Source organism: Oncorhynchus tshawytscha, unplaced genomic scaffold (genome assembly GCF_018296145.1).
Source record: "Oncorhynchus tshawytscha isolate Ot180627B unplaced genomic scaffold, Otsh_v2.0 Un_contig_4978_pilon_pilon, whole genome shotgun sequence".
Classification (NCBI taxonomy): Eukaryota; Metazoa; Chordata; class Actinopteri; order Salmoniformes; family Salmonidae; genus Oncorhynchus; species Oncorhynchus tshawytscha.
Genome location: NW_024606807.1, coordinates 1386 through 12290, shown reverse-complemented (window position 1 = coordinate 12290; position 10905 = coordinate 1386). Strand labels below are relative to the sequence as shown.

Genomic DNA, 10905 nt, shown 5'->3' with positions numbered 1-10905 from the left:
TGAACCCAAAATTATTCATTACATTTTGGACAGGAAAATGGTCCAATTCACACACTTATCAAGAGAACATCCCTAGTCATCCCTACTGCTCTCTGATCTGGCAGACTCACTAAAAACAAATGCTTTGTTTGTAAATGATGTCTGACTGTTGAGTGTGCCCCTGGCTATCCGCCAATAAAGAAATAAAATAAAATGGTGCTGTCTGCTTTGCTTAATATAAGGAATATGAAATGGTTTATACTTGTACTTTTACTTATAATACTTAAGTACGTTTTAGAAATTCCATTTACTTTTGATACTTAAGCATATTTAAAACCAAATACTTTAAGACATTTACTCAACAAGTATTTCACTACTTGACTTTAACTTTGACGTGAGTTATTTTCTATTAAGGTATCACTTTTACTCAAGTATGACAATTCAGAACTTTTCCACCACTGTGTTTGAGTCACTTAAATCTTATTAATACATGTTAGACATGGCAAAATGTTTATAGAATTGCAAGAAAATGAGCCTCTTAAGGATCCTTCCCTTTTTTCAATTTTCGCCTAAAATGACATACCCAATTCGAACTGCCTGTAACTCTGAAGCAAGGATATGCATATTCCTGGTACCATTTGAAAAGGAAACACTTTGAAGTTTGTGGAAATGTAAAATAAATGCATGATAATATAACACAATAGATCTGGTAAAAGATAATACAAAGAAAAAAACTGTTCTTTTGTATTATTTTTGTATCATCATGTTGAGATGCCAAAGAATATGGCCAAAATGTATTATTCCAGCCCAGCTGCAATTGAGATTTTGTCCACTAGATGGCAGCAGTGTATGATAAACGTTTTAGACTGATCCAATGAACCATTGCATTTATGTTCAAAATGTTGTATCAAGACTGCCCAAATGTGCCACATTTGTTTATTAACAACTTTTCATGTTCAAAACTGTGCACTCTCCTCAAACAATAGCATGGTATTATTTCACTGTAATAGCTACTGTAAACTGGACAGTGCAAGTATTTAAGCTTTCTGCCAATATCAGACATGTCTATGTCCTGGGAAATGTTCTTGTTACTTACAACCTCATGCTAATCGCATAAGCCTACGTTAGCTCAACAGTCCCTTGGAAGGGACACTGATCCCAAATGAGTTTTTCTAAAACTGAGAAAATAAATCTGTACAACATGACAAAATGTGTAGAATTACAGGAAATAAGTTTTAAACCTGCAAAATGTTCTCTCTGCCAACAAGAGGGGTGTGAACAGTTTGTGTCATGAAGCGTGCTTGTGCCCATAGAAATAGAGGTGGCATGGGGGGGGTCATCGGATGGGGCCACAGTGTCTCCTGACCCCTCCTGTCTCAGCCTCCAGTATTTATGCTGCAGTAGTTTATGTGTCAGGGGCTAGGGGTCAGTTTGTTATATCTGGAGTACTTCTCCTGTCCTATCCGGTGTCCTGTGAATTTAAGTATGGTCTCTCTAATTCTCTCTTTCTCTCTCTCTCTCTCTCTCTCTCTCTCTCTCTCTCGGAGGACCTGAGCCCTAGGACCATGCCTCAGGACTACCTGACATGATGACTCCTTGCTGTCCCCAGTCCACCTGGCTGTGCTGCTGCTCCAGTTTCAACTGTTTTGCCTGTGATTATTATTATTTGACCATGCTGGTCATTTATGAACATTTGAACATCTTGGCCATGTTCTGTTATAATCTCCACCCGGCACAGCCAGAGGGACTGGCCACCCCACATAGCCTGGTTCCTCTCTAGGTTTCTTCCTAGGTTTTGCCCTTTCTAGGGAGTTTTTCCTAGCCACCGTGCTTCTACACCTGCATTGCTTGCTGTTTGGGGTTTTAGGCTGGGTTTCTGTACAGCAATTTGAGATATCAGCTGATGTACGAAGGGCTAAACAAATACATTTGATTTGATATTCAGACCCTTTAACTTTTACAAAAATATATATATAAAAAAAACAAATATCACATTTACATAAGTATTCAGACCCTTCACTCAGTACTTTGCTGAAGCACCTTTGACAGTGATTACAGCCTCGAGTCTTCTTGGGTATGACGCTACAAGCTTGGCACACCTGTATTTGGGGAGTTTCTCCCATTATTCTCTGCAGATCCTCTCGAACTCTGTCAGGTTGGATGGGGAGTGTCGCTGCAGCTATTTTCAGGTCTCTCCAAAGATGTTTGATCGAGTTCAAGTCCGGGCTCTGGCTGGGCCACTCAAGGACATTCAGAGACTTGTCCCGAAGCCGCTCCAGAGTTGTCTTGGCTGTGTGCTTAGGGTTGTTGTCCTGTTGGAAGGTGAACCTTCGTCCCAGTCTGAGGTCCTGAGCACTCTGGAGCAGATTCTCATTAGGATTTCTCTGTACTTTGCTCCATACCAAATACGATGTTCTTCACCAGAAATAATTTCTTAATGTATTAATTCATGTTAAACCTTGTAAATGTGTTCCTAAGTAAGTACAGAGTTTAGTCGTATAAACTATTTTTGATTGCATTGGACATGTGTAGATCTCGGAATGACGTGTAGATCTCAGAATGACACAAATCCGACTAACACTTCCTGTGATACAAAGGAGGGTGCCGTTCATGTCACGAGTTAGAGAATAGAATTGTGACAGACAGTTTTTAGACTAAGGGGATAAAAAGTCTCTATTTTCTCTCTCTTCTTCTCCCTCTCTCTACTACAGGTGGATTAAGGAGATGCTGAAACGATTCTCAGATCACTTCTGTACTGTCCATGTTCATGCCCTCAGGTTTGTCCCTCAGATCTCGGGACCATCTGCAAGTGCACAGCTGCTGTACATGCTTAAACTTTGGGCCTAACCATATCAAACTTATCAAAACGCATATATAACACTTAAAACAGAAATGAATGTGTCAGAGCATCAGCAGCATGAGAATAGATCTGTAGATCTGCAGGGGGGTTTGAGACACGAGGAGAAGTGTGAAATTACATCAAGCCTTGTTACTTGCACTTCTGTTTGGCTGTTACTAACACAAGAGGGCAAACTCGACTAAAAAACACACATGCAATGTAGACATGTAATATACACATGATCCCCCTCAGGTCCCGTTGATGTGGATACACAGGCATTTGCAAATGAACATGTAAGTACAGCACAAATGTCCTATTCATTGTATTATATTATATTGTTATATTATTATAATTGTATATAGCATTGTTTTCACAGGCAGACTGACTCGAGGATAAAAGTATCTCTCTTTCTCTCGCTGTGTTTTGACTTTCAGTTTACGATTGGTCTTACATCCTCATAAAAATACCCCTTATGAATTACATTTACTGTACTGTAGATTCAAAGCCCTAAACTGAATCTGTTTCTTTTCTCTAGTCTGATACGTACCACATATACAGCTCAATCCCGACAGACCAGCATCCTCAGCCCAGTCTGATGGGCTGTACAGCCTTCTGCAGACACACTGAAACTACACTCTCTGGCTTTCTGTATCTATGTCTCACACATGTCACACAAATACATTCTTTCTCACACGACATCCTTTATTATCACTCATCCACTTACTGTAAATAAGTTGGTTAACAGGTAATATTTCTACTGTATTACACATGGACAACTGATTTCTGTTACATGTCTATCCATAATATCTCTTACTGTGTTAATATTTATATTTTGGAGGGTACGGGGCATACTCCCCTTTGAGCATTTTTCTTATTTCTTCTCCCTAGTAAATGCTAAATCTACTGTATTTAAGTATATTATGTTGACTGTTTGATACCTTCTTCCATAACAGTTGGATAGAATTAATTTCCTATTGTGCAAAACATAATCCACAACCAAAACAAACTGCAAATGCATACAAACTCAAGTTTGTTGAGTCACAAGCTTGATACATTTATTGGGTGCAAAGAATTTAGGACCAAAATACATAATGCTTGACTACTTTAATACACTATAAATTAATTTGTCCAAATACTTTCTTGACTTTCTTGAATTGGGGGGACTATATACATAAAGTGCTTTTATATCTAAATGGTAAAACATACAATACCTTCAGAAAGTATTCACACCCCTTGACCTTTTTCAAATTTTGTTATGTTACAGCCTGAATTTAAAATGTATGAAATTTAGATTTTTTATGTCACTGGCCTACAAACAATACCACATAAATTCAAAGTGGAATTATGTAAAAAAAAAAAATGTCATTAAGTATTCAATTACTTTGTTATGGAAATCCAAAATAAATTGAGTAATACATTGCATGGACTCACTCTGTGTGCAATAATAGTATTTAACATGATTTTTATTGACTACCTCATCTCTGTGCCCCACACATACAATTATCTGTAAAGTCGGTTAGTCGCGTAGTGAATTTCAAGAGATTTAACCAAAAAAACAGGGTGGTTGTCTAATGCCTCACAAAGAAGGAAACTATTGGTAAAAAAGCAGACATTGAATATCCCTTTGAGCAAGGTGAAGTTATTAATTACACATTGGATGGTGTATCAATATACCCACTCACAACAATAATACTGCCATCATTCCTAACTTAGTTGCCGGAGAGGAAAAAACCCACTCAGAGATTTCACCATGAGGCCAATGGTGACTTTAAAAAAATTACAGAGTTTAATGGTTGTGATTGGAGAAAACTGAGGATGGATCAACAACATTGTAGTTAATCTACCAAACTAACCTAAATGACGGAGTGAAAAGAAGGAAGCTTGTACCTGTTTGCAACAAGGCACTAAAGTAATACTGCAAAAACTGTGGCAAAGCAATTCACTTTTTGTCCTGAGTACAAAATGTTATGTTTGGGGCAAATAGGATACAACACATTACTGAGTACCATTCTCCATATTTTCAAGCACAGTGGTGGCTGCATCTTGTTATGGGTATACTTGTAATCATTAAGGGACTGGGGAGATTTTCAGGATAGAAAATAAATGTGATGGAGCTAAACACAGGCAAAGTACTAAAGGAAAACCTGGTCGAGTCTGCTTTCCACCAGACACTGGGAGATGAATTCACCTTTCAGCAGGATAATAACCTAAAACACAAGGCTAAATATACACTGGAGTTGCTTACCAAGAATACAGTGAATGTTCCTGAGTGGCAGAGTTACAGTTTTGACTTTAATCTACCTGAAAATCTATGGCAAGACCTGAAAATGGTTGTCTAGCAATGATCAACAACAAATTGGACAGAGCCTAAAGAAATTTGAAAAGAATAATGTGCCAATGTTACACAATCCAGGTGTTGAAAGCTCTTAGAGACTTAGAGACGCAGAAAGACTCACAGCTGTAATCGCTGCCAAAGGTGCTAATACAAAGTATTGACTCAGTGATGTAAAGCCTTATCTAAATGAAATATTTCTGTATTTCATTTTCAAAAATGTAGCAAAAATTACAAAAACATGTTTTCACTTTGTCATAATGGGGTATTGTGTGTAGATGGTTCAGACATGGTTTTTTAAAATACATTTTGAATTCAGGCAGTAACACAATAGCAATAATAATAATAAGTCAAGGGAAATGATAACTTTTTGAAAATATCCTAAAAAAAAAAAGGGAAATTCTGTACTGTCGCCTTATATGAAACATTCTATCTTAAATCTAAACTACTGGAGTATAGAGCCATATATACTTTTTTTGGGCTTCACTGTCCAAATGCATATGGAGGGGAGTGTATGACCGATAAATGATTCTGATTGTTCAGATACCCTTACCTCTGCAACATTAGTTCACACTTGCTGTATGAGACTGTTGTTAAGGTTTCTGCTCCTTGTGGTTTTGAAGTGAACAAGCTCCATATCTACTTCCCTATTCAAACAATCCTCTGATTCAGTCACACACCTTACTGTGAAGTCAGACTAACAGTATGTAGCTGTCTGACAAATGGCATTGTTCATCCCTGATATGGCTGGTCATCTGTTCTTGGTCATTCTCCTTTTTGGTGAGTTATTTCTACATTTCATCATCTGTTTGTTCTACAGGATATTCCTCTTCTTCTCTCCCCTCTTTTAGTCTTTTACTTTTTACTCTTTTACTTTAGGAACTCTTGATATTTCTGAATCTCATGGCTATGATGAGTGTCTTGTATCTTATTCCATTTATCATCTTATTTATTTCTCTCTATCATTATTTTACAATTTGTTCAGATAAGATTGACCACTGCTTGATCCCCATTAATGCATTACAGTAGATTACGCTACTTTACTTGTGTGAAGTGTTCAGATGTCTCCTGTTAAAACATCATTTTTGAATGGCAGATGATGATCATCTATTTTATCATTTCTAGATACGTTCCAATCCATCAAAGCCCAAGGTCAGTATCATTATTATGAGTTTTTAGTTACCCAGTAAAAATCTAATAATAATCATGGTATATATTCTTCTCATTCAAATATAACATTAGCTGATAGCATATCCATCTGACACTATGAATTCAAAAGGAATTACAGATAAATGATTAATACAATACAGTGCTGAAGGTTGGCAGTTTAAATCTGTATACAGTGAACCTACTTCTGTCCAAATTCAGGGTAAAACTAATGTCTATAGCTGTAAACACTGCAAACACTGTTCTGCTCAGTTGGTCATCTAGAAACACATTGTCATATTGTCTTTTTGCAAAGAGCAAAAATATATTCCAGACCTCCCTCAGCCCAGGCTGACAGTGAGTTCTACAGTCAACAGAGAGAGAGAGAGACTCAGTTCAGCTGAGCTGTGACTCTCCTCCATCTGTCTCTGTGTCTCAGTGTTTCTTCTACACAGAGGTGAAAAATCCTAAACCCTCACCCTGTACGAGGTCACTCACGGGGGCTGAGCTGCTCTCGTGGGCAGGTGAACGTTTACCTGCTGAGGTCAAACTGAGATGTTTTTACACAGTAGAGACATCCACACATCCATCGATGCACAGTCATCCTGCGCCTATCACTATTCTTGGTAAAATAGTATTATTGTTTTGAATACACTGATCTGATTGGCTCACTGTAATCAGATTGGAGTATGTAATGTCATGCTAACATATACAGACTCTTTAGTTCTTACTGGTAAAGAAAGAGGTGTATATTCTCATTAACCTACAGTCTGGACAGTTATTGATGTGTCCTCCTCACAGGTAAACTGCAGAAACCAGACATTAGTGTCAATGACGAATCTTCTCATGACATCACTATTGCCTGTGTACTTCCTGAGTCTGTCAGTGATGGTCATAGCTGTAACCTGTACACTGGAGACCAGCCTCAGGCCTACAAAGAGGCCTGGGTGAGGAGATTTAACGCAGCATCATCCAAACTATTCTGTACCTTCAGTGTTACAAAGAATGATCTGTTCAGGCATCTGCAGTTGGAGAGAGATGTGAGCTGTGACTATAGAGTGAACACAGGATCACACTCTCTGTCTCCCCGCAGTGATAAATACATAATTACAGGTAAGATACTTACACAAACAAATGCAGAAATATGTATTATATGTACATTTTTTAAGTTTAGAATGGTATGGGCAAAAACTGGTTGAATCAATGTTGTTTACACGCCATTTCAACAAAAAAATACTATGTTTTTCCTTCTGATGACATTAAATCAACATGGAAAATGTATTGGATTTGCTTAAATAATTTGGGGGAAATTTGTATTTTTTCACACCAACTTAAAAAATAAAGTAAAAATTGTATTATTTTTACCCCCTTTTCTCCCCAATTTCGTGGTATCCAATTGTTAATCGTCACTGTCTTGTCTCATCGCTACAACTCCCGCACGGACTAGGGAGAGGCGAAGGTCGAGAGCCATGCGTCCTCCACACACAATCCAACCAAGCCGCACTGCTTCTTAACACAGCTCGCATCCAACCCGGAAGCCAGCCGCACCAATGTGTTGGAGGAACCACCGTGCACCTACCAAGCTGGTCAGCGTGCTCTGCGCCTGGCCCGCCACAGGATTCGCTAGTGCGCGATGAGAAAAGGATATCCCTTCCGGCCAAACCCTCCCTAACCTGGACGACGCTAGGCCAATTGTGAGCCGCCCCATGGGCCTCCCAGTCGCGGCCGGCTGCGACAGAGCCTGGGCTCAATTTTTCACCCAACTTGAACCTAAATCCCATGACATGGCTGAAATGTTGACAACTAAATCAAATGTAAATCAAAACTAGATGTGGAACTGACGTCTGTGCCCGTTGGGCAAATGCTATTTTTGTCTTATTTTGAACATTTTGACTTTGCATAGTGAAAGACTGCGGGCTCTACAGTATATTGTTATGTGCAGAATAGTGTGCCTTGTACTTCATTAAGTTGTTGTCCTCTCCCAACAGGTCAGAAACCAAATATTACAGTCAGTCTGAAAGGGAACCTCATCCTCACCTGTTTAATTCCTGGCTCTGTCAGTTATGACACCACCTGTAACCTGTATGTTGGAGAGAAGAGTAAGTGTCTTTTCAGAGCACAAATCAGGAAGAAGAAACACAAAGATTCCGAATGCTGGTTCTGTCAATTCTCTGCGGCTGAGAGTGATCTGATCAGTTGTCTACAGTCAGTGAGGCGTAAGGAGGTGAGCTGTGACTACAGAGTGAGCTCAGGACCAAACTCTGTCTCTCCACGCAGTGATTGGTACAGCTTTACATGTGAGTCATTATTATTATTATACAATAAATCTATCAGTGCAGCAGGTCTTCATGATCTGACTCCCCTTACATTTTTAGTATGACTATATTTATTCTGACCCTCCGTCCCTCCATCCCCCACTCACTCACTCACTCACTCACTCACTCACTCACTCACTCACTCACTCACTCACTCACTCACTCACTCACTCACTCACCACTCACTCACTCAATCACTCACTCTTTGCTTGCTCCTTCAGCACAGCACCTTGAATATGGATCTCTACACTGTCTTATTCTGGGCCAGGTCCCAGGCTGATCTGGTGTTGAGTCCCAGGTTGTGTAGGTCGTCCCCCAACTGGCCGGACCACCTGGCTCTCGGTCTTCATCTTGGGTGTGACCAGTTGGGGGAATGCTCCTTGAGGATGAGGGCAGGCAGGGAGCTACTGCCACCAAATAACATTCTGACCCACAAACTAAAGACCCCATTCCAACCCCAAAGTGGTTGTAAATCTAGTGGGAGTTCACATCAGTGATCCAACAACTACACAGACAACCTCTACAGCAGGGAGACAAAGGGGGTTAGCTTTGGTAATGTGTACGTGTAGCTGTTGGAATGTCTTTCTCTGTAGTTCATTGTGTTGAAGATGGAGGATGTTGTTAAGAACACTTTACATTAGAAACTGTATGTAATTTGTTCATAGATATGAAACCAGTCTCAACACCAACGCCTGGAGTCATTTCCACAAGAATTACAAATTAATTTTTGAACTGGTTCAGTGTTTAGATCATGTCTGTACACTGTTAAGCTTCAGCTGTTAGTTACATGGGGACCTTATTCTAGGAAGCTGATAACAACAATCAACACCTTATCTGTCCTGAAAGACTTGATCACCTTATGAACTGGTCTCATCATCTCTATAATGAGGAGAAATATAAGAGAAAATATAATCTACCAGGGCAGGAAGCAATCTGTCCGTAGTGATTTATAGTCCTACTTTTCCCACTTTGAATAGACAAGTTATGAAGGTATTTCAAAAGGACAACAACACCATGATGATCATTAATACAATCATGAATAAAATGCTAATTTCATTCATGTGTTTTCTCAGTGGGTTTGACTCCAGGTCCTAGATCTACTTTGCCTCCCAGCACGACAGCGAGTCCTACAGAAGGTGTGTTGGGCCTCTAAATGACCATCTCTGCAAATACCAATTGTAGTCAAGGGTTTAGATTAATGCTTTATCTTATTCTTGTGTCATCATATTGCTTCCCACTAGTTTTGACTGTTACTTCTACTTTGACCCCAGACACCACAGTGAGACCAACTACCAGTAAGTAGATCCACTCATTTTAACTGACATGTATATTTTTGTTTACATTTAAAACTTGTTAACAGTACATGTTCCCCAAGGGGTACCACACCCCCCACTCAACTGAAACAGTGGGGCACAGAATGCAAAAATATTCTTAGAAATATTTAACCTCAACACATTAACAAGTCCAATAGCTCAAATGAAAGATAAACACCTTGTTCATCTACCCAGCGTGTCAGATTTCTAAAATGTTTTACGGCGAAAACATAGCACATATTTATGTCAAACCACCACAAAGACACAGACGATATACAGCCATTTTTCAAACAAAAGATGCAATCACAAACGCAGGATTAAAGAAAAAATAATTCACTAACCTTTTGAAAATCTTCTTCAGATGACAGTAATAGGACATGTTACACAGTACATTTATGTTTTTTTCAATAATATGCCATTTATATCCATAAATCTCTGTTTACATTGACGCCATGTTCAGAAAATACTCAAAAATGTCCGGAGAAATTATAGATAGCTCCGCCAGATAACATTAATACACATCATAAACTTTGACTAAATATACATGTTCTACATATAGTTAGAAAGATACACTGCTTCTTAATGCAACCGCTGTGTTACATTTATTTTTAACGTTACAGAATTAGTTCACTATGCAATAATCTGAGACGGCACTCAGACGTAAGCAATATTTCTCTGCTATGTTGAGTCAACAGAAATACAAAATTACAACATAAACATTCCCTACCTTGATGGTCTTCGATCAGAATGTAGTGAAGTTGTCATACTTACCTAATATATCATTTTGTTTCAGTTCGTGTGTCCTTATAGTAGCATCTGCTAGCACTTTCAGCCGAAATGCATAATTCATCAAGGCAATGAGCTCCGTCTGGTCTTTTTAAAATGGCGGGTGGGGAGCGAAGGCTACTAAGTGATCTTGAAAGGGGGGTAATATGTTGTGTGAAGAAACGTTTTTTTTTTCACCCGATTTGTCCAACTAAT

The 10905-nt window shown here is 39.0% G+C and overlaps 1 protein-coding gene and 1 long non-coding RNA gene across 2 annotated transcripts; both read left to right on the top strand.

Moving 5' to 3' along the window:
• The first annotated feature begins 2698 nt into the window (after positions 1–2698).
• Positions 2699–3409, top strand: LOC121842260. The gene is made up of 3 exons (XR_006081019.1): positions 2699–2756; positions 3071–3111; positions 3354–3409. It is a non-coding gene; the product is annotated as an uncharacterized LOC121842260 (long non-coding RNA).
• Positions 3410–6308: 2899 nt separating this feature from the next.
• LOC121842261 lies at positions 6309–9914 on the top strand. Its single transcript, XM_042312302.1, has 5 exons — positions 6309–6922; positions 7098–7409; positions 8285–8593; positions 9685–9747; positions 9853–9914. The coding sequence occupies exons 1-5, from the start codon at positions 6889–6891 to the stop codon at positions 9912–9914; spliced, it is 780 nt and encodes a 259-aa protein (XP_042168236.1). The 5' UTR covers positions 6309–6888.
• Positions 9915–10905: the final 991 nt, after the last annotated feature.

Excerpts from the sequence above, each read along its gene's own strand:
- LOC121842261 (XM_042312302.1), top strand. The coding sequence starts at position 6,889 with ATGCACAGTCATCCTGCGCCTATCACTATTCTTG. Across the intron at positions 6,923-7,097 it reads TGCGCCTATCACTATTCTTG|GTAAACTGCAGAAACCAGAC; the intron begins GTAAAATAGTAT and ends TCCTCCTCACAG. Across the intron at positions 9,748-9,852 it reads GACAGCGAGTCCTACAGAAG|TTTTGACTGTTACTTCTACT; the intron begins GTGTGTTGGGCC and ends GCTTCCCACTAG.